The sequence below is a fragment of the Bufo gargarizans genome, chromosome 1 (genome assembly GCF_014858855.1).
Source record: "Bufo gargarizans isolate SCDJY-AF-19 chromosome 1, ASM1485885v1, whole genome shotgun sequence".
Taxonomy (NCBI): Eukaryota; Metazoa; Chordata; class Amphibia; order Anura; family Bufonidae; genus Bufo; species Bufo gargarizans.
In genome coordinates, this window is record NC_058080.1 from 759,590,151 (window position 1) to 759,614,788 (window position 24,638).

At 45.4% G+C, this 24,638-nt stretch overlaps 1 protein-coding gene and 1 long non-coding RNA gene across 2 annotated transcripts in view; both read right to left on the reverse strand.

Annotated features, from left to right (window-relative positions):
• LOC122938303 (gastrula zinc finger protein XlCGF17.1-like) overlaps window positions 1–8,946 on the reverse strand; it is a 33,253-nt gene extending 24,307 nt beyond the window's left edge. Inside the window, exon 1 of the mRNA XM_044293723.1 lies at window positions 8,893–8,946. Coding sequence (XP_044149658.1) covers window positions 8,893–8,926 — 34 coding nt within the window. The 5' untranslated portion in view covers window positions 8,927–8,946. The remainder of the gene's footprint in view (window positions 1–8,892) is intronic.
• Window positions 8,947–9,227: 281 nt separating this feature from the next.
• The window catches only part of LOC122938309, a 29,279-nt gene continuing 13,868 nt past the window's right edge, over window positions 9,228–24,638 (reverse strand). Inside the window, exon 3 of the long non-coding RNA XR_006390002.1 lies at window positions 9,228–9,279. This is a non-coding gene — a long non-coding RNA (uncharacterized LOC122938309). The remainder of the gene's footprint in view (window positions 9,280–24,638) is intronic.

Consider the following 24,638-nt stretch of genomic DNA (forward strand, 5'->3'; position numbering starts at 1 on the left):
CGGCGCAGGCGCTCTGAGATGAGGAGGCTCGTCTCCTCAGAACTCCCTCACTGCGCCTGCGCCGATGACGTCTTCTCTTTCGGTGATGTCATCGGCGCAGGCGCAGTGAGGGAGTTCTGAGGAGACGAGCCTCCTCATCTCAGAGCGCCTGCGCCGAATGAACAGAGGCGCGCGATTTTTGAAATACTGACAGGGCCGGCCGGAGGAGGAGATCACGGCTGGCCCTGTCAATCAACACGACGAGGGGGCGGTTTTGTGCGGCGGCTACCAGCATTTGAGAGACCGGATTTGCATATTATAAAACTTTGTTTTCTCAAGAAACGGCCGCATGAAAGTAAGTGACAAGATTATATTCTCATATATCGCACTATAACGAATGTAACTAGCCAAAAAAAAAAAAAGACTGTTGTGGGGTGACAGAAGCCTTTTAAGCTCATCCAGAGTGTTGGGTCTTGCGTCTCTCAACTTTCTCTTCCCAATATCCCACAGATTCTCTATGGGGTTCAGGTCAGGAGAGTTGGCAGGCCAATTGAGCACAGTAATACCATGGTCAGTAAACCATTTACCAGTGGTGTTGGCGCTGTGAGCAGGTGCCAGGTCGTGCTGAAAAATGAAGTCTTCATCTCCATAAAGCTTTTCAGCAGATGGAAGCATGAAGTGCTCCAAAATCTCCTGATAGCGGCTGCATTGACCCTGCCCTTGATAAAACACAGTGGACCAACACCAGCAGCTGACATGGCACCCCAGACCATCACCGACTGTGGGTACTTGACACTGGACTTCAGGCATTTTGGCATTTCCCTCTCCCCAGTCTTCCTCCAGACTCTGGCACCTTGATTTCCGAATGACATGCAACAGTCCAGTGCTGCTTCTCTGTAGCCCAGGTCAGGCGCTTCTGCCGCTGTTTCTGGGGAATGCGGCACCTGTAGCCCATTTCCTGCACACGCCTGTACACGGGGGCTCTGGATGTTTCTACTCCAGACTCAGTCCACTGCTTCCGCAGGTCCCCCAAGGTCTGGAATCGGTCCTTCTCCACAATCTTCCTCAGGGTCCGGTCACCTCTTCTCGTCGTGCAGCGTTTTCTGCCACACTTTTTCCTTCCCACAGACTTCCCACTGAGGGGCCTTGATACAGCACTCTGGGAACAGCCTATTCCTTCAGAAATGTCTTTCTGTGTCTTACCCTCTTGCTTGAGGGTGCCAATGATGGCCTTCTGGACAGCAGTCAGGTCGGCAGTCTTACCCATGATTGCCGTTTGAACCAGGCTGGGAGTTTTTAAAAGCCTCAGGAATCTTTTGCAGGTGTTTAGAGTTAATTAGTTGATTCAGATGATTAGGTTAATAGCTCGTTTAGAGAACCTTTTCATGATATGCTAATTTTTTGAGATAGGAATTTTGGGTTTTCATGAGCTGTATGCCAAAATCATCAATATTAAAACAATAAAAGGCTTGAACTACTTCAGTTGGTGTGTAATGAATCTAAAATATATGAAAGTCTAATGTTTATCAGTACATTACAGAAAATAATGAACTTTATCACAATATGCTATTTTTTTAGAAGGACCTGTATAACAGTGAACAATTTCATTTTGCACTGTTTCCTTTTTATAGTTTTTTTTTTTACTTGCATTTTATTTATTTATTTATGTTTTTGCTAAAAAAGAAAAAAAAAAGAAAATGTAATATATTTTTGCAGCACTATATGTCCCCCAAGAGGTCTTTAAAAGACCTCTGGGGGACACTGACTTGTTTTTTTATTTATATTTTACACTTTCTTTCCCTTTTATTTGTATTTATTTTTTATTGTGTTAGATTTTTTTTTTCCTTTTAATATATACCGTATTTTTTGCCCTATAAGATGCACCTGCCCATAAGACGAACCTGGGTTTTTGAGGAGGAGAATAAGAAAAAAAATTTTTTACCAAAAGGTGTGCTTTTGGTGGGTTTTGAACTACCGTAATGGTGGTCTGTGGATGGCACTGTTATGGGGCACCTGTGGATGGCACGGTTATGGGGGAATCTGTGGATGGCACGGTTATGGGGGAATCTGTGGATGGCACTGTTATAGGGGGGATCTGTAAATGGCACTGTTATGGGGGGATCTGTGGATGGCACCGTTATGGGGGGATCTGTGGATGGCACCGTTATGGGGGGGATCTGTGGATGGCACCGTTATGGGGGGATCTGTGGATGGCACCGTTATGGGGGGGATCTGTGGATGGCACCGTTATGGGTGGATCTGTGGATGGCACCGTTATGGGGGCATATGTGGATGGCACTGTTATGGGGGATCATTGTGGGGGCATCTGTGGATGGCACTGTTATGGGGGCATCTGTGGATGACACATATATAGCATCTTATGTGTCATCCACAGATCCCCCATAAGTGTCCCTGTGTAGTGAATGGGGGCCGGCATCTGTTTCTGTAATGGCAGCGGGGCCCGGTGCAGTCACTGTATTCTACTACACCGGGCCCCGCTCACTGTAGTATAATCATATCTAACTTGTGGCTATTGTTAAAGTATTCCAATCATCTTAAATCTAGCGCTGTACTACTTACAACGAACTTCTTGGCAGCCATGAGGCCGGGCGGGCGCTCGTAGCGTAGCTCACTGCGCCTGCACCGCCTGCTTCATTCAAAAAATGGCGGCGCAGTGAGCGTAGTGAGCTATGCTACGAGTGCCCGCCCGCCCGGCCTCCTGACTGCCAAGAAGTCTGTTGTAAGTAGTACAGCGCAAGATTTAAGATGATTGGAATACTTTAACAATAGCCACAAGTTAGATATGATTATATTATAGCACGGGTGTCAAACACAAGGCCCGCGTAGCCCGTGTGGCCGCCGCCAGCCTTCGCCTTTTATTATCGACTCCAAGATTTCTCCCGTGCATCCCCCATACTCTGGAACTCGCTACCCCAACATATCAGACTCTCACCTACAGTGGAATCCTTCAAAAGAAACCTGAAAACCCACCTCTTCAGACAAGCCTCCAACCAGTGACCCTGCTGCCCCTATACCGCCATGACCAACTCAACCCGCACCTACTGTGTCCTTCTCCCATACCATGTAGATTGTAAGCCCTCACGGGCAGAGTCCTCTCTCCTTCTGTACCAGTTTGTAACTCATCTTGTTTATGATTAGTACAATTGTCTGTTATGTATGTGCACCGCTTATCATATGTACAGCGCTATGGAATGAATGGCGCTTAAATAATAATAAATAATAATAATAATAATAATAATTATCACTTCCTGCAGGAAGTGATAATAAATTGCATAATAAGGAGCGCTGTGTATTACCGGTACTTACAACTACAAGCGCTCGCCGAGAGGAGGGAGGAGGCAGGCTGGGAGGACGGGCGCTGGCAGTGTGAGTCATACGTCACGCGCCTGTGCCTCCCACTTTATGAATGAAGCAGGCGGTGTGGGCGCATGACGTATGACTGACGCTGCCAGCGCCTGTCCTCCCGGCCTGCCTCCTCCCTCCTCTCGGCGAGCGCTTGTAGTTGTAAGTACCGGTAATACACAGCGCTCCTTATGCGATTATATACATACGATAACCATTAACTATTAGAGATACGATTATACAGTGAGCGGGGCCCGTGTAGTAGAATAGTCACTGCACGGGCCCCGCTGTCATTATAAAAGCAGATGCCTACTACAGGGACACTTATGGAGGGGATCTGTGGATGACACATAACATAAGATGCTATATATGTGTCACCCACAGATCCCCCATAAGTGTCACCCACAGATCCCCCATAAGTGTCACCCACAGATCCCCCATAAGTGTCACCCACAGATCCCCCATAAGTGTCACCCACAGATCCCCCATAAGTGTCACCCTCAGATCCTCCATAAGTGTCACCCACAGATCCCCCATAACAGTGCGTCACCCACAAATCCCCCATAACAGTGCGTCACCCACAGATCCCCCATAACAGTGCCATCCACAGATCCCCCATAACAGTGCCACCCACAGACCACAATTAGTTCAAAACCCACCAAAAGCACACCTTTTGGTTCAAAATATATTTTTTCTTACTTTCCTCCTCAAAAACCTAGGTGCGTCTTATGGGCCGGTGCGTCTTATAGGGCGAAAAATACGGTAACCCTTACAGTTCTGGAATGTGTTGGATAACACTGACAGCATTATGTCAGTGTTATCCAACACATTCCAGAACTGTAAGGGTTACATAGCATCATAAATCAGTATAATGCTATGTGACCCCAGTCAGCGCTTGCAGGTCAGGCTTTCAGAGCTAGTTATTACTTACATTATTACAAAAAAACTGTAATAATTGAATGCAGTGACAATAATTTATGATAATAAAGAGTGGACACATAGTCCTACAGATACAACCGGCCCTTTGAGGGTGACCAAACTGCTGATGCGGCCCCCGATGAATTTGAGTTTGACACCCCTGTACTACAGTGAGCGGGGCCCGGTGTAGTAGAATACAGTGACTGCATCGGGCCCCGCTGCCATTACAGAAACAGATGCCGGCCCCCAGCCCCTCCTCCCTCTCAGCATATTCACAGGACCGTCGCAGCAATCGCCCCATAAGACGCACTGCTATTTTTCCCCCCACTTTGGGGGGGGGGGGTGGGTTTTATAGCGCGAAAAATATGGTATATTTGCCACATAATTTGTCCCCAAAAGGTCCATAAAAGACCTTTGGGGACACAGACTTTTTTTGCACTATTTCCACTGAAACTGGAGCTTCCAAAGGATGGCCAAGAAAAACAAAAGGCCAACCGAAACAAGCTGAATCCGAGTCAGTAGCTATAAGGGCTCGTTTTCCTTCCTTATTCTCTTATTAGCGGAGGGCGATTTCGGGTGTTGGGAAAGGAGAATGTCCAAATACTGGTCCAGCAGTACTGTTGTGCTAATAGCTACTCCCAGTAGTGTAGATAGGCTTCAGGTGTCCACTGTGGTAGGAATCCCCCACTATTCTAATTCCTTGAGAGGAATAGTTTACAAAATGTGGTTTTTAGGGGTGTTTTGCTTAGGCTTTAGCTCCTCAACACCTGTGCAAATCTGAAACGGTGCCTGAAAAATGTCCTACAAAATAATGACCCCTAAAATCTACAAGGTGCTCCTTCAATTCTGAGATTCGTATTGGACTCAAGTAGAACTCTAGGGTCACATATGGGATAATTCTACAATCTGCAGAATCAGGGTAATAAATATGGGGTTTTAGTTCTATTTTATCACCTGCTTTGTTCCAAAAAATTGATGAGGCTTCCGCTACTTGAAGAAGGCGGGAAGTCAGCAGAAAGAGGCCTCCTGGTGGGAGACGTCTGCTCAGCAAAATCGGTGGCAAGCTGGCAGGGCCGGTTCTAGGTGAAATGGGGCCCTGGGGCGAAAAAACAATAAGGCCCCCGCACACGACACTTGCTGACTTTAACGTCCCCCCCTATCAATACAGAAATACAGTGCCTCATACATCTTATATCCAGTGACGTCTCCTTTGATGTAGATGTTCTCTGTCCTCGTCTTCTCCTTTCAGACCACACCACCATTTTGTCGCCATTTTTGACAAAAAAAATATCTTAGTTTACTACTTTTCCATCATCCTCCCATCTTCTGGACAAATCATCCTACTACCACCAATACTGTGCCGCTGTGCTCCCCAATACTATACTGCAGAAAGAGATAATACCCCTGATAATACTAGTACCACACAGAGTACCCCTTATAAAATACCCCTTCTTTGTGGCCTGAGTAGGATAATAATGTGGCAGTAACAAGTGCCAAACCCCCCCATGTGCCAGGATCAAGTGCCAAACCCCCCACATCCATGTGCCAGGATCAAGTGCCAAACCCCCCCATGTGCCAGGATCAAGTGCCAAACCCCCCCCCCCCATGTGCCAGGATCAAGTGCCAAACCCCCCACATCCATGTGCCAGGATCAAGTGCCAAACCCCCCAGACCTATGTGCCAGGATCAAGTGACTTCCGCTCCCCCCATGTGGCAGTAAAAGTCCAGTATTAAAAAAGCGAAACAAAAAAAAAAAAAAAACACTTATACCTACCTCCATCACACAGCGATGCGATGCAGGCCTCTTCCGGCCTATGTCCCGCGCTGTACGGCTCAGGCTTCATCGCGCCGCCTGCATCGGCCTCTGATAGGCTGCGGGTCAGAGGAACAGGGAACGGAGACGCCTCTCCCTCCCCAGGCATCTGTAGCGCTGTCCTGTGGATGGAGATGACTATGGAGATGAACGCTTCCACAATGGAAGCGTTCATCTCCCTGTGACCTGCCGGTATCGGGTGGTGGGCTTGGGGGCCCCTAAGGATTCAGGGGCCCGGGGGCAATTGCCCCCCTTGCCTCTATGGAAGCGCCGGCCCTGCAAGCTGGGTAATGAGCATATCCTAGTAATCCAACAATTTAGCCTCTTTCAGTATCAGAAAAACTTTCCCTCGTTCAACTTCTATAGTGAGGGTCTAAAATCAGTAGTCATCATTGTGCTGGATGATGACAATACACTTGAGAGTATGTCAGCAACCAAGCAAACAGCTTTCATGTTCTGAGCTGCATTGAGATGGTTGGTCACGGCCAGTGTCATCGTCATTATCATCATCATCATCATCATCATCGGCCTCATCCCCTAGCTGTCCCTGGGAAAACTCCATTTCCCCCTGCACCAGCAACTTCTCCTAAACATCCTCCCCACCAGTCGTAGCTCCTCATCCTCCACCTTCCTTCTCCATGCAACTTCATCCATGTGGGTCCTCAACAGCTACAGGGCGGTGATCAAGAGGTGTAAGCTGTTCCACTTTCAACATCTCTTGTGGAATCAGTATGAGCTTTTGCGATCAGGGATGACCTAGTTGATCTCGATGTTTTCTCTACTCTCACATCTGGCGGTAGCTTTGAGAGGCCGGAGAACTCGACACATGTCCCTGATAAGTTGCAATTGCCTAAGCTCACAGTAACACATGCGTCCTGCTGCGGTGGTCTGGTGCATGATGTCATCATTAAGCAGTTTACACGAATATCGCAGTGCTAATACGACACCTATTTACTATCTGTCAGGTGAATAAAGCCCTATGATTATGTTTAACTTGTAAGGCAAATGCAGGGCCCTAACATGATGTTAAAGGTGCCTGTAGATTTGCGTAGCTCCTCTATTACATGCACACGTGTGTATACTGCATGACAGGTCTTACCCTGTGATATAAGAGGCTGGTGCTCCTCCATTACATGTCACTGCACACACGTGTATACACTGCACATGACGGGTCTTACCCTGTGATATAAGAAGCTGGTGCTCCTCCATTACATGTCACTGCACACACGTGTATACACTGCACATGAGCACGGACACACCAGGTCCTCCCTGATATCTCCGGTCTCCTGCACTAAGGTCTGTCTCCATGACATCTCATATTATACTATATCATTATGCCAGACGCACCGCTGTTAGCCGTTCTCTGTGTATATATATATATGCTCAATATTAGTGTTTTCCTGGATAAATTATACTTTGCTTTGTCGCTGATCCCTATTACCTATCTCTGTGAATCCTGACCACAAGGCACACTAATATGTAGCTACATTAATATGGCTCGATTGCACTGTTCCCCACAACAAGAATTTATATCTACCTATTTAATGTCAAACCTATGACATTTGTATACTTGCAAACCTCCTTGACATGATTATTCTGTGAATTTCCCTCATAGGCTAGTCAATGACCATACAAGTATGTTCTGCTTTAACCAACATCGTCGATTGCAGTATTAGAGTAACCTGTACTTACATACTCTATGACCCTTTTATATACAGGTCCCACAATAATTCTCACAAAGAAGACACGGACAACTTCTACGTTCTGCCAAGCACTATCCAACCTGCCCCATATGGCGCACTTAATTCGTTTATTCTATTGATTCTATATACTTGTGATAGACATCTACTGAAGTTGTAATATAACTTTTCTATTATTTTGCTCTGACAATTTCTGTACCACTTATTGTCCATTAATATTGTACCTATGAGGTACTAAAAAATGTTGTACCTATATATTTTTCAGGCCGTGATCAAGGTCATAACAGACCGAAACGTTGGCCAGTGCATTTACAAAAAGATCCTTTTGGGATGGACAATAAATAAAAAAGAATCTTATTTTGCAATATATCGAGTGCCGTGGTTTATATAAGTATATTCTGACAGACCTCTTCCGCTGAGCACCGACTACCATAAACAGGAGTGCCATCCACTACAATCATTATACACTGCACATGACGGCTCTTACCTTGTGATATAAGAGGCTGGTGCTCCTCCATTACATGTCACTGCACACACGTGTATACACTGCACATGACGGCTCTTACCCTGTGATATAAGAGGCTGGTGCTCCTCCATTACATGTCACTGCACACACGTGTATACACTGCACATGACGGCTCTTACCTTGTGATATAAGAGGCTGGTGCTCCTCCATTACATGTCACTGCACACACGTGTATACACTGCACATGACGGCTCTTACCCTGTGATATAAGAGGCTGGTGCTCCTCCATTACATGTCACTGCACACACGTGTATACACTGCACATGACGGCTCTTACCTTGTGATATAAGAGGCTGGTGCTCCTCCATTACATGTCACTGCACACACGTGTACACACTGCACATGACGGCTCTTACCCTGTGATATAAGAGGCTGGTGCTCCTCCATTACATGTCACTGCACACACGTGTATACACTGCACATGACGGCTCTTACCTTGTGATATAAGAGGCTGGTGGTCCTCCATTACATGTCACTGCGCACACGTGTACACACTGCACATGACGGCTCTTACCTTGTGATATAAGAGGCTGGTGCTCCTCCATTACATGTCACTGCACACACGTGTATACACTGCACATGGCGGCTCTTACCTTGTGATATAAGAGGCTGGTGCTCCTCCATCATGGCCTCCTTGTACAGATCCTTGTGTCCTTCTATATACTCCCACTCCTCCATGGAGAAATAGACAGTGACATCCTGACACCTTATAGGAACCTGACAACACAATGACACCGTCATCACCCAGACCCCTCCAGTGCTGTTACTGGAGAATTTCCCAGCATTCCCAGCAGTGTCACCTCTCCAGTTAGCAGCTCCATCATCCTGTGGGTGAGTTCTAGGATCTTCTGCTCATGTATCAGGGGGTGAGGGGGAGGCTCTGTGATGGGGTGAGGGGTCCTGCTCCGCCCTCCTGACTCCTGGAGATGGATGATGGGAGTCACACAGTCCCCCGATATCTTCTTCACTATTGTGTACTCCTGTGGATGGAGAGGGAAACAATCCTTACAGAAGATCTGTCAGCAGGCTCAATACTACTACTCCAGGTATACTGGCTGGTAGGGATGACTCTGCTAACTAAAATGATACCTGTCTTGTGAAAATCGAGTGCAGTATTTCCGCCCCTCTGTGCACTGAAGACCTTGTTTGCATAAAGAATAAACGTCTTTGTTCTCAGGAACGCGGGAAGTGATTTTCACAAGACAAACATCATTTTAATTAGCAGGATCAACCCAACCAGGCAGTATGACTGATTTATTGTCACGGATGGTGTTACAGGAAACTAGAAGTCACAAATAAAGATCCAACTGACTTGATTCCAAACCAAGGAACATATGGGTAAGCCCTATAAAAGCCCTAGAGCTCTCCCTGACTACTCAGCCCATGCAAAGATCCCAATGATAGAAAATTGCATGCATGAGTGACACCTGAAAACCCTATAATAGTGAGGGGACACGGAGGGAGTCAGGGTTACCTAGAATCAAGCCAACAGGAAAACACAAATAAAGGAAAAGACTTGGAAAGAGGTGTCCCCTTTTTTTGACACATCCTTATTTTATGTATTCTATTTAGCTTTATGTATTTTATGTAGTCATATATCTCTCATATTCAATTATATAGCTGATACATGTATGCGTATATGTATACAGAGAGACTTGACACTATCAGAAAGGTATCGCTAAATTGCCACCGAAAGAGGGGATCTAGGTAGAAACAACATATGGAAAAAACAAAGGTCAACGAAAAGCAAGGCTCCATTTTCCCATACAAGCTTTGAAACAGGTGAAATCAATTAGCCAATTGAGATGAGAACATATAAAATGCGAGACCAGTGCTCACAGGTCATACCCACTGAAGAAGAGATAAGATATCTCGAAACGCGTCTGGGCGTATTACCTGTGAAAGAACCACCGCAGCGGTGCATGGCCATGTACTAAAGCTTATCCACTTACTCACGTAAGACCAAGAAGCGCTGTAAAATTCACGGAAGTGAAACAGCTGACATAGGTCTCCCACGAGAGTACAGACGGGATCCAAACAGATAACCGGACCCGATACAAATACAGCGGAGAAAGACTGAAGCGTGGGACGCCACGACAGAAAACCTCCCGCAGACCTAACCGAGTGAATTCACACGGGACACAGTGAGTAATACTAACTCAAGTGGAATTATACCGAACCGCTGCACGCAAGGCGGTATAAGCACGGTGACATTAGACGTGCTGGACTAGTGACTTTCTCACCTACAGTTCACTAAGAATTCGAGACCACTATAGGTGATGGATAAATGAACACAGTTCATCTTCAAATATCTTTTCCCATACCCTACACGGTGGCATAAGATTATATTTATATGCATTTAAGATTATGTGAAACCTATATGTGAATACTACCTGCGAATATACTTGAAGCACAATATTCAACCAGCTCTGTATTGCTCCGTCACAGACGACTGTGATCCAATAGCCTACCCAATCGGGGGGACACGGATGCAGCCCTCTGTGCGTAGCATTCAGACCTCTGTGCCCTAAGAAAATTCTACTCGTTTGGCTGACACTGAGATTATATGCTTTTTATTTGTTTTATATTTTATGAATTTTATCTTGGTGCACTCAGTATATAGCGTTGATGGTTTAATAAACTTTTTATTCAATTCCCACGTGCAATCCAATTGTTTTGAGTGCCGGTTCTATCCAGTCTATAAAGGAAAAGACTTATCTCAGGAAACAGCAGTTGCAGCATCTAGCAGTGAGCACAATCCAGGAAGTTGTATAAACCGCAAAGTGATGCAGTATGGGAGGGGATATAAAGGGATGCAATCAGTGCAACTAGATGACAGCTGAGAGAGGGAAACGAGATGACAAAACTAAACCAAAACAAAAGAACCTCAAGCAAGAGGTACTGAAGAACATTTGTCAGAGCTTCTCAAAGATCTGGCGGTGACATTAATAAGGTAGCCATGGTCTTTCCTCCTATTGTCATCTTCTAGATGTCTATATAGCTGGTCAACTAGTTACATAGCTAGTATGGTAAAAAAAAAAAAAAACAGCATAAGTCCCTGAAGTTCAACCAAGGGATGGGTTGAGAACTGAATTTTAGGAAAGAGGAGTGAGAACCAGACTTCTACACAGTTTACACAGATAAGCCTCATTTACACGTCAGTGTTTGGTCAGTGATTTCCATCAGTGATTGTGAGCTAAAACCAGGATTGGAGCCTCCACAGACATAAGGTATAAAGGAAAGATCGGCGCCTGTTCTGTATTTAGAGCCGCACCTGGTTTTGGCTCACAATCACTGATGGAAATCACAGACCGAACCCTGACATGTGAATGAGGCTTTACATAAGCGTTAATGTGTTACAAAAAATAGTTGTGGAACCGCTGTTCAAACCAATGGACGTGACTTAGGGCTGAACCTAAGGGCATTATCCTGGCGGCTCCCTGGTATTCACACTTTAACCTCTATACAGGGATCTGTTCTTCGTTGCAGAGAATGCACCGGGCTGCTACCTCATGGAGTAGTCTCAATGTGGTTGGCTGCTGACCAACAAAGATCATAGACAATATGCGAACAGGCAAATCTTCTAGTCAATAACAGACTGAGGTCAGAGTGGGCAGTCTATGTGTGAATCCATGAGACAGTCCACAGGTCAGGGCAGAAGGCACAGGGTCAGTACGGTAAGCAGGTGTCATGGATGATGTTGCAGATTGCTGGAACTTATGAATAAACGTCCGACTGGCTTGATCCCAAACTAAGGAGCATATAGGTGAGTCCTATAAAACCCTAAGAGCTCTCCCTGACTGCTATACCCATGCAAGTGTCTCAATGGTAGACGATTGCATGCCCACGTACCTAAGACTGTGTGACACCTGAACACCCTATAATAGTGAGGGGACACGACCACCGACTCCCTGCACTTAATACGGACGGAGTCAGGGTCACCTAGAATCAAGTCAGCAAGGAAACACAATACATAAAAAGACTTATCTGAGTACACAGCAGCAGCCTCCAGCAGTGAACACTTCATCCAGGAAGTAGTATAAACCGCAAAGTGAGGCAGTATGAGAGGGAATGTAAAGGGAGACAATTAGTCTAAATAGGTGACACCTGGGAGAAGGAAAGGAGATGACAAAGTGAAACCACATCATGCAAGAGGTATAGAAGGACGTCTGGCAGACCTTCTCACAGAACTGGCGGTGACAGCAGGCTTGGGTCAGGTCAGGTCTCCTGTATGTATTGAGCCATTCTATGGCACTTTGTACTTTATTTATGGTTGGGGTTTATTGATATCCCCTATCAATAGGAGAAATTTTAACCTGTATGTATCATGAATAGTGGTCCTGTGGGCATTTATCCTGTGAATGTAATGCTGCTAACGTATATGAAACTCTATTGTAAACTATATGTCTAATAAAGTTTGTTATCCTTCGTATTATACAATTGCTGTTCTGTTTTCTTTAGGTTTGGGGTATATTGTTAATGTCTTAACAGACAGCTTTACATCGGGCGTTTTGCTTTGAGTATTGGGTGTGTGTTTACCTGCCTAAGAAGATTTGTTTCTTTTTGCAAAAGTGTAGATTCCATAATCATGGATTTTTTAGCCCGGGAGGCCTCGTGGAAGTCCCAGACGGAAGCCATTTTCAATGGAGGCAGCAGTAGTTCACAGGATGTGGAACAGAGGAATTCACGGGAAATTAAGGTGAAATTTAAGAATCTTTTACACATACGTCTAAAGATTTGGTGGAACAGGACCTCACTGGAGCAATATATTTTGAGGAATTTGATCCCTCGTGGTTTGAGGGTGCAGGTTTTTCCCTCACATAATTTGGGTATGGAACAGCTAAACACAAAATGGAAGGAAGCCTGCAACCTCTGCTCCATGACATTTATTCAGGTACTCATCCCCACTAATGATATGATGCTTTCTGAAGTTGATTAGGAGTTTAGAATTTTAGATGAACAGTTGAATCAAGTATTGAAGGACACCGAACGTGATAAGTTTAAGGGTAAAATTGATGAAGCCTATAAAGTATTGGAGAAACAAATAAAGGAACGAAAGACGAAAGAGATCTACAGGACATTAAACTGAGTAGGAAGTACAAGTGGAAACAGAAGAAACATGAAACACGTAGTAGAAGCACTTCGGTATCTTCGCTCTTCTCAACAGGGTAAGGGAAAAATTCTGATACCAATACAAGATCGTATACCTCACGGCATGGGAGGAAACGGAAGGAGACAGTGAGGAACCGCCCCCCCCAACCAAGAGATTTCAGGGTACGGGTGACTCCAATGGTCAAAGCCTACAGGTAAATAATTTATCTGATCAGACGCTGAGTGACGAACAACTTGAAGTGTTGAGTTTGGGTCTAAACTTTATCCCCAAAACTGGCTTTAATCTCTTCACAGCGGTAAAGGATCTACAGATGTTTGCACGCAATTTAATTTTTAAGAAACTGTATCACAAGGAGAGTGCGGAGGAGTCACTGTTCACGGCGGTAGAATTGGAAGCAATACAGACTTTAAATGAACTCATGGAGTAACAAGTGGACAAGACATCGGTGAGTAGATTACCAAAAACGTTGGTACCCAAATCCCAAAAATTTCCACCAACGTCACTATTTGCTAACATCTACATCTTTGGCAAAGTAGTGACGGAGGATTTGAGGTCAGTCCAGAAGTTTACGTCAGGGGACAACCTTAACAGACGACAACGCTTAGCGTTGAAACAACTTAATAAAATGGAAAACATAGTAATTAAACCCTCTGATAAAGGGGGCAATGTCATCCTTTGGCCTACCCATATGTATAATCAGCAAGTTAATTGATCATGTATTGAGACCATTGGTTGAAATCCTCCCATTATATCAAAGATATGGGCGACCTATTACCGAAACTGAATGGACTCCAGCTGGATGAAGACATGCTCATCGTTACATGTGATGTCGAATCACTCTATACATCCATCCGTCATGAGGACGGCATTCTGGCCGCAACACACTTCCTGATGACCTCCAATATACAAAGTGAGTATGGGTCATTCATTCTTGAAATTCTTGATTTCACATTACGGCATAACTTCTTTATCTTTAGAGGGTTGTATTACCTACAGCTCCAGGGAACTGCGATGGGGGCATCTTGTGCGCCCTCATACGCAAATATTTTCCTGGGGATGTGGGAGAGGAGGATCTTTCTAACTGACCCCATTAACCAGATTGAGAAAGTTCATCTATGGTGCCGTTACATAGATGATGTTCTCATGATATGGCAGGGCAGTGTAGAGGATTTGAGTTTGTTCATGGCATCTCTTAATAAGAACAACATGAACATTCATCTCACATATAAGATGGGAAGGGAAAAGATGGATTTTCGGGATGTTTCTCTACACGTAGATAAGGACGGCCTTGTCCACACAGATCTTTTCCGAAAACCTACTGCGGTGAACAGTCTCCTCCGCGCCAACTCCTTCCATCCCAAAAAATTGCTTGACGGAATTCCTATTGGACAATTCCTGAGACTGAGAAGAATCCGTTCTAGAGATGATGATTTAGAGAGGTGGGCCAACTATCTAAATAAGAGATTTAAAAATCGTGGCTACAGTGATCGATCGGTAAGACGAGGTTATCTACGTGCCAAACAGTCGAAGAGAGACAAACTGTTACAAAATCAGATCAGACATAAGGAAGACGACAAAGTAGTGAGATAGATTACCTTATATAACTCCGGGCACGGAGAAGTTGTTTCCATACTCTGGAAGCATTGGAACATCTTACAAATGGACCACACTCTGTGACGCTACCTGCCTATGTATCCTTCTTTAACATTCAGATGGGAAAAAAATCTCAAAGACATCCTGGTCCACAGTCACTATGAAGGAAAAAACCCTAACAAATTATTCGGTTCCAAAGGCCCAAAATGGGGCTGTCGCCCTGGTGGCGAATGCGTAGCTTGTCCGAACATTCTGAGAACGACTACTTTTACAGATTACACAGGTCAGAGATCTTATGAGATCAAAGCTCTGAGTGGCCCACAATATAAGAATTGTGGGGAAATATCCTTATTTAAAAATTAGCTTTTATACGATATACGTTAAAATATACACCTAAGGATGTATCACAAAACAAAACATGTAATCAAGGGGTTCTATGGTGTCGACCCCACTGCTGGCAGAAAAGAAAAGGTACTCGTTTACACTATTGCACCTGTGAGTGCACTAAAGTGTTACCCAGCTAACACACACAAACGACAATGTATTGAGGTTCAATGGTAGGTACCCCACTTCTGGTTGAACAAGAATAAATGTTACTGCTGCGCCACTATGGACGCAAGCAGTCTTACCTTACCCACCAGGTAACAGGGATCAGCGCAGCAATGGACCAGGCCTGATGGAGGGGAGTGTAGACAGGAGATGTAGTCATGAAAATATCAGTTCTGTGCCCTGTAACACCCTATATTCTTGGTAGGAGTGGGGGCCTATTTTCATGCTACCTGTCTATACAGAGCACTCGCCCTAAGAAGGGCGACCCCGTCCGGATGCCTGTCCCTAGTTCGGACCTGAACCCTATAATACAAAACAAAACAAAAAATAGATACTGTAGTGACTACAGGCCTCCCGACGTGGCACGTTTCTGTCGTGTCGACTCCTCAGGGGGATTTAGAACATGTAGAGACAAAAAAGCAAAAAACCGGGCTATGACCACAGGTAACAGGTGAGTATACACTGCGGTTATGCGGTTATATGAAATACTAGACTAACACAATATTGATAGAGGTCAAAGTCTAGGGGCAGGCATCCGTGGTGCTGGATCGCCATGCTGCAGAGGAATAGATGCTTCTCCGCTTCTTAGTGTGAGAGGATATGGTGGTCCTCAGTACGGTGGTGTCCCTATCATTAAGGGGGTTCCTCAACCTATACCAGCCACCCTGACACATACCTTAGTGGGATTTAAATACATCCCCAGCGCGCCTCTTCTTGTGAGACCGCCCTGTCAGCACCTGCGTCGGCGTGTGACGTCACGCGCATGCGCCACGACGCACAACACGCCGCTGCCTGTGCCACATGATTACGGCGGCCAATCAGATCCGGAGGCGGAACGGGATGGCGGTTACCTAGGAGAGTATGTCAACAGGAAGTAACCTCACAGTACGTCCCCTGATGGAGGCGTCCGTGACAGCGCTGCGATATAAAGTCGCAACAAAGTAAGACCGATATTTCTTGCACAATACCAGCGACATGAATACAACACAGAGAACTGGACGCGAAACAAAGCATTTTATAAGTATTTTGGAGTGGAAAAACGTCTCATATATTAGCGTATTATCCAAGGGGAGAAAATGCCATCAATGATGTAGGCACAGACTCCAGTGGAGGAGAATATAGATTGCCATCACCACTGTGGGAATAATCACTATTATTGGAGAGAACATTCCACACATTTATATGAAGCACCCAAAATCCAGCCTTTCATTTAGGCCTAAGGGTGCAGATGTTTTGAGTTGGAAAATCCATCGAGATTCCTGTTGCAGCAGGCACCTGTCCCAATTGCCCCCTCTCACAGGCGGTTTGACCAAGGTCAAAACCCAAAAATTTCAAGGAGGCTTTACCATTGTGTACAGTATGTACATGTTTCGAGATTGGGGTATCTCGTTTATGAGAGATATCCCCCAAGTGCTCCCCTATCCGCCTCCTAAATTCACGTATTGTTTTACCAACATATTCAATCCCACATTCACACCGGATCCGATAGATGACCCCTCTAGATTTGCAATTAATGAAATGTGGGATTGAATATGTTTTGTTGGTGACATTGCTCACAAACGTCTTGGTGACGTCTATACGTTTGCATGCAATACAGTTTCCACATCTATAGCATCCCACACTCCTAGATCGCAACCAGGTGGTGTTGGTGCGACCCGGTGCGTAGTGACTATGTACTAACTTATCGCGTATGTTCGATCCTCTACGGTAAGTGATTTGTGGTTGGTCACCCAGGACGTCTTGTAGGTCAGGATCCATTTTGAGAATTTGCCAATGGCGTCCTAAAATCTGTCTCACTTGTTTGGACCCCCTATCGAAATTGGCAATCATTCTCATGACCCTAGTTGGTGGAACAGAGGTTTGATTCGGAGTGAGCAATGGGCCTCTTGGTCGGGACAGAGCTGTCTGATATGCCGATCTCAAAACATGGTCAGGGTATCCCCTGGACAAGAATCTACTCCTCATATCCGCTGCTTGGATGACAAAATCACGTTTATCAGAGCAATTTCGTCTAAGACGCAGGTATTGGCCTCTAGGAATTCCTGTCCTGAGTGGGAGAGGGTGGTTGCTCTCCCATCTCAGGAGGGAATTCGTAGAGGTGGCCTTCCTGTAAATAGAGGTGTCTAGCTCCCCCCTCCCATTCTTAGAGATTTTTATATCAAGGAATGGTAGAGTGGTGGGGTGGGACTCACTAGTGAAGCACATACCAATATTGTTACGATTGAGATGCTGGACAAAGGCTTCAAAAGTCCCCCGATCACCATTCCAAAGAATGAAAATGTCGTCGATGTATCGCGCCCACAGACCAATCTCGTAGGTGTCCAGAGCTTCATCCTCCTTAAATACGATGGTCTCCTCCCACCAGCCCAGGAATAGGTTAGCATACGATGGGGCACAAGGGCTCCCCATCGCTGTACCCCTGAGCTGGTGGTAGGTCCTCCCATCGAAGGTGAAAAAATTACGTGTGAGCGTAAACTCAAGTAGACGCAGGACAAATTGGCTGTGGGCGCGATACTGACAACCCCGTGATCGGAGAAAGTGTTCAACTGCGTTGAGACCCAAATTGTGTGGTATAGATGAATAGAGGGCCTCAACGTCAATACTGGACAAGAGACATGTCTCCTCCAATGTCAGCCCCTCAATACGCTTGAGGAGATCAGTGGTATCTCTGACATGGGAGGGGAGAGCCGTGACAAACGGTGCCAGTACCCGGTCAATATAAATTCCCAGATTCTGGTTAAGGTTGTCCACCCCCGATACAATGGGTCTCCCCTTTAGGGGACTAACCCCCTTATGCACCTTGGGGAGACTATAGAAGGTAGATTTCCGAGGATGCAGAGGGAAAAGGAAGGCAAATTCCTCAGCGGAAATGATATTATTGGTTTTCGCTTCTTCCAAAATATTTTTAAGTTCACGCCTATAACCCTCAGTGGGGTCACTATATAGTACTTCATACGTTCCTGAGTCAGATAGTATATTCCTACACATATTCACATACTGTTCCGAGTCCATGACCACGACATTCCCCCCCTTGTCAGCGGGTTTGATGACGATTTGGTGGTCGTCGGCTAGTGATGAAATAGCAGTGGTCACAGACTCGGCGCAGTTGGAATGATGTGTGGACACCTGGAGATCCTCCAGGTCCTTAGTGACCATATTAAGGAATACATCTAAGCATGACAGTTCATTCGCAGTGGGTGGCATCTTTGTACTCTTTACTTTTAAGTTTGTAAAGGGACCGTTACCCTGAGGGTTGTCCCTATTGGAATCTAGGGACTGCAGAAGTTCTACATCCCTAAGTAGTTCAATCGGGATCCCTAACTCAAGGCATTGGCGACGGTCCATCAGTCTAAAGTGTTTGTGCCACCTTAATTTGCGAATAAATAGATTGACGTCTTTAACAGACGAAAATCTATCAAATTTTGGGGTAGGCACAAAGCTCAGACCTAATTCAAGGGCTTTAATCTCATCAGTGTTGAGGACACGTGAGGAAAGGTTTAGGATTTGTGGTCCCAAGACTAATTCGGAGGTTTCTGTATGCGATTGCGTAGTGGATATTCCACGTTCTGGTTGAACTGGCCTAAAAAACGATTATCCTGGCCTCTATAAGCGCCCCGACGTCTACCCCTCCTATACCTACCCCTGTTGGGGTGTTGACTCGTTTTAGGGGCAGTTTCTCTCTCAGAGTCGGATAAATCAGTTTCAGTAGAAGATCTCTCAGAATTGCTTGGTACAGTGTCTCTTCTGGTGTTACCAAGAGAGGAATATATACGGTTTTCTTTGAAGTCTGAGAGATCTCTAATAAACTGTCGATGTTTCCTTTCTTTAAGATGGTATTGGTATTTTTCTAAAGTGAGATGGAGCTGCTTTTCTTTGTTCTGAAATTCCGCTTCTTGTGAAAAAGTCTGCACTACCTCTGTGTGTTCTGTGAGTTTCTGACTAAGGGTGGCTAGGTTAGCTCTCTCCTCATCCAACAGAAGCCTCATCAGGTTGAGGAGAGAGCTAACCTAGCCACCCTTAGTCAGAAACTCACAGAACACACAGAGGTAGTGCAGACCTATTGAGGGGCTGACATTGGAGGAGACATGTCTCTTGTCCAGTATTGACGTTGAGGCCCTCTATTCATCTATACCACACAATTTGGGTCTCAACGCAGTTGAACACTTTCTCCGATCACGGGGTTGTCAGTATCGCGCCCACAGCCAATTTGTCCTGCGTCTACTTGAGTTTACGCTCACACGTAATTTTTTCACCTTCGATGGGAGGACCTACCACCAGCTCAGGGGTACAGCGATGGGGAGCCCTTGTGCCCCATCGTATGCTAACCTATTCCTGGGCTGGTGGGAGGAGACCATCGTATTTAAGGAGGATGAAGCTCTGGACACCTACGAGATTGGTCTGTGGGCGCGATACATCGACGACATTTTCATTCTTTGGAATGGTGATCGGGGGACTTTTGAAGCCTTTGTCCAGCATCTCAATCGTAACAATATTGGTATGTGCTTCACTAGTGAGTCCCACCCCACCACTCTACCATTCCTTGATATAAAAATCTCTAAGAATGGGAGGGGGGAGCTAGACACCTCTATTTACAGGAAGGCCACCTCTACGAATTCCCTCCTGAGATGGGAGAGCAACCACCCTCTCCCACTCAGGACAGGAATTCCTAGAGGCCAATACCTGCGTCTTAGACGAAATTGCTCTGATAAACGTGATTTTGTCATCAAGCAGCGGATATGAGGAGTAGATTCTTGTCCAGGGGATACCCTGACCATGTTTTGAGATCGGCATATCAGACAGCTCTGTCCCGACCAAGAGGCCCATTGCTCACTCCGAATCAAACCTCTGTTCCACCAACTAGGGTCATGAGAATGATTGCCAATTTCGATAGGGGGTCCAAACAAGTGAGACAGATTTTAGGACGCCATTGGCAAATTCTCAAAATGGATCCTGACCTACAAGACGTCCTGGGTGACCAACCACAAATCACTTACCGTAGAGGATCGAACATACGCGATAAGTTAGTACATAGTCACTACGCACCGGGTCGCACCAACACCACCTGGTTGCGATCTAGGAGTGTGGGATGCTATAGATGTGGAAACTGTATTGCATGCAAACGTATAGACGTCACCAAGACGTTTGTGAGCAATGTCACCAACAAAACATATTCAATCCCACATTTCATTAATTGCAAATCTAGAGGGGTCATCTATCGGATCCGGTGTGAATGTGGGATTGAATATGTTGGTAAAACAATACGTGAATTTAGGAGGCGGATAGGGGAGCACTTGGGGGATATCTCTCATAAACGAGATACCCCAATCTCGAAACATGTACATACTGTACACAATGGTAAAGCCTCCTTGAAATTTTTGGGTTTTGACCTGGTCAAACCGCCTGTGAGAGGGGGCAATTGGGACAGGTGCCTGCTGCAACAGGAATCTCGATGGATTTTCCAACTCAAAACATCTGCACCCTTAGGCCTAAATGAAAGGCTGGATTTTGGGTGCTTCATATAAATGTGTGGAATGTTCTCTCCAATAATAGTGATTATTCCCACAGTGGTGATGGCAATCTATATTCTCCTCCACTGGAGTCTGTGCCTACATCATTGATGGCATTTTCTCCCCTTGGATAATACGCTAATATATGAGACGTTTTTCCACTCCAAAATACTTATAAAATGCTTTGTTTCGCGTCCAGTTCTCTGTGTTGTATTCATGTCGCTGGTATTGTGCAAGAAATATCGGTCTTACTTTGTTGCGACTTTATATCGCAGCGCTGTCACGGACGCCTCCATCAGGGGACGTACTGTGAGGTTACTTCCTGTTGACATACTCTCCTAGGTAACCGCCATCCCGTTCCGCCTCCGGATCTGATTGGCCGCCGTAATCATGTGGCACAGGCAGCGGCGTGTTGTGCGTCGTGGCGCATGCGCGTGACGTCACACGCCGACGCAGGTGCTGACAGGGCGGTCTCACAAGAAGAGGCGCGCTGGGGATGTATTTAAATCCCACTAAGGTATGTGTCAGGGTGGCTGGTATAGGTTGAGGAACCCCCTTAATGATAGGGACACCACCGTACTGAGGACCACCATATCCTCTCACACTAAGAAGCGGAGAAGCATCTATTCCTCTGCAGCATGGCGATCCAGCACCACGGATGCCTGCCCCTAGACTTTGACCTCTATCAATATTGTGTTAGTCTAGTATTTCATATAACCGCATAACCGCAGTGTATACTCACCTGTTACCTGTGGTCATAGCCCGGTTTTTTGCTTTTTTGTCTCTACATGTTCTAAATCCCCCTGAGGAGTCGACACGACAGAAACGTGCCACGTCGGGAGGCTTGTAGTCACTATAGTATCTATTTTTGTTTTGTTTTGTATTATAGGGTTCAGGTCCGAACTAGGGACAGGCATCCGGACGGGGTCGCCCTTCTTAGGGCGAGTGCTCTGTTTAGACAGGTAGCATGAAAATAGGCCCCCACTCCTACCAAGAATATAGGGTGTTACAGGGCACAGAACTGATATTTTCATGACTACATCCCCTGTCTACACTCCCCTCCATCAGGCCTGGTCCATTGCTGCGCTGATCCCTGTTACCTGGTGGGTAAGGTAAGACTGCTTGCGTCCATAGTGGCGCAGCAGTAACATTTATTCTTGTTCAACCAGAAGTGGGGTACCTACCATTGAACCTCAATACATTGTCGTTTGTGTGTGTTAGCTGGGTAACACTTTAGTGCACTCACAGGTGCAATAGTGTAAACGAGTACCTTTTCTTTTCTGCCAGCAGTGGGGTCGACACCATAGAACCCCTTGATTACATGTTTTGTTTTGTGATACATCCTTAGGTGTATATTTTAACGTATATCGTATAAAAGCTAATTTTTAAATAAGGATATTTCCCCACAATTCTTATATTGTGGGCCACTCAGAGCTTTGTTAATCTTGAAATATCAGTGGGACTGTTTTCACCAATAGTCTCAATCAGATATTATCTTATGAGATCACACACACAATATCCTGCACAATGATAGGTGTAATATATGTAGCAAGCTGTCCCTGTAATCTTCTCTACGTAGGCATGACTACAAGACAACTGAAAAGACGTACGAGAGAACATATCTTCGGCATCATTGGAGCGAAAGATGAAGAAGACCTCTTGATTCTGAAAACCACCCCCGGCACTTTAACTGTAACGGTTAACTCCTTAAGGTAAGGGGGATCGATATAGTTCTGATAGGGGGGAGGGGTGGGGACTGGAAAAAGCTTCTAGCACAGAAGGAAGTCAAGTGGATTTTTGTACTGAATAGGGTAATGCCATTGGGTATGAATGAGGCCCTCAGTTTTCCCCCTTTTCTTAGATAGGTCTCTGCATTTTCCATCCTCTACTGGTCTTAGTGGTGTTATCATCTGTTTTGACCTTTTTAAACAGTTTTTATGTTGGCTTCAATATATTTTTTAGTTTTGTTTCATTAGGTTGTCCTTCCAATCTACATGGATATACATTCTATGTGCATTAATAAAGTAACTGGTGTAGGATCATTCAAACATCAAGGAGGAGTCCTTGGTATATGAGGATGAAAATGTTTGCATCTATAGGAGGATGGAAAATATCTGTGTCTACCTTGTGGGATGTGTTTATGGAAGTTTTACTGTACATTTGATAATCTGAGGTGTAAAATTAGGATATCTTACCTTGTAGGATACAACAATTGAATTTATTCTAATTACCTTTGTTTCACCTATTGTCACTTTTTCTTTGGTTTGCACTTACACTTTTTTCACCTGGCGTGTTTTGTCACCTTTAATTTTATTCTTTTGATTACACCCTTCACCGTATTTATTTATTTATTTATATAGCTTTTCTTCACCTGAATACCCCCACATAATTATCTCTTTCGGCCATAGTTCCCTACAATGGTGTGCCGTCATTTGGACAAAGTCTCACAGTCCAGTGCTTTACCTGTAAATGTAAAGCTGCTAACGTATATGAAACTCTATTTTAAACTATATGTCTAATAAAGTTTGTTATCCTTTATAATATACAATGGCTGTTCTGTTTTCTTTTGCTTTGGGGTATATTGCTAATGTCTTAACAGACAGCTTTACATCGGGCGTTTTGCTTTGAGTATGAGGCAGAAGAGAGTCAGAATACAGGAATCAGGCAGAAGTCAGTACTCAGGCAGAAACAAAACAGATTATAGTTCTTGAACAGCTTCTAGCAAGTTAGAGACCTAGCGAGATCTAATGAGATCTATAGCTCAGGCAAGGGATGGAACAACAAGCCCTGTATATATAGCCTGGGCTGAAGAGCAACTGGAAACCGCCTCACAGCAGCTTACAGATCAAGAAAAGGTTAAACGGGTTATCCAGTAAAGCAGGCATGCTCAACCTGCGGCCCTCCAGCTGTTGCAAAACTACAACACCCAGCATGCCCGAAAAGCATACAGCTATCAGCCTACAGCAGGACATTGTGGGAGTTGTAGTTTTACAACAGCTGGCGGGCCGCAGGTTGAGCATGCCTGCAGTAAAGGATAATGATGACCTATCCTCAGGTCCCGGCCCCCCGCCGATCAGCTGTTACAGGAGGCAGTCGCACTCCCCGTAGCTCTGGAGAGTGCAGCTGCCTCCCGGTAGTTTTCCAAGCACAGCGTTATTACAGGAGCTGTGTATGGTATTACAGCTCGATGTCATATGGAATAGGAAGAGGCTGTGGGACTGATCTGATCCTGGGGATAGGTCATGAATATTTGTTCCCGGATAACCCCTTTAACCCTTGCAGTACTGCAACTGAGGTGAGATACAATGAATAGCCTTAAGGGTACGGCTACGCTGGTCAGCTGTCGCAGCCAGTATCGCAGAGTAGCGGTGATACCATAGACATTAATGGGATTGCACGGCAGTTTCATGAAATCCAACACTTCTGGATTTCTTGCGACTGGCATGGCGATCCCATTCATTTCTATAGGATCACAGTTACTCGGTCATCATGGCTGTGGAAGCTGTAGCGTGACCAGTGTAGCCGTGCCCTTATTCACACACAGGAAGCGGGTGTCACGACCATGGTCATGGTCGTG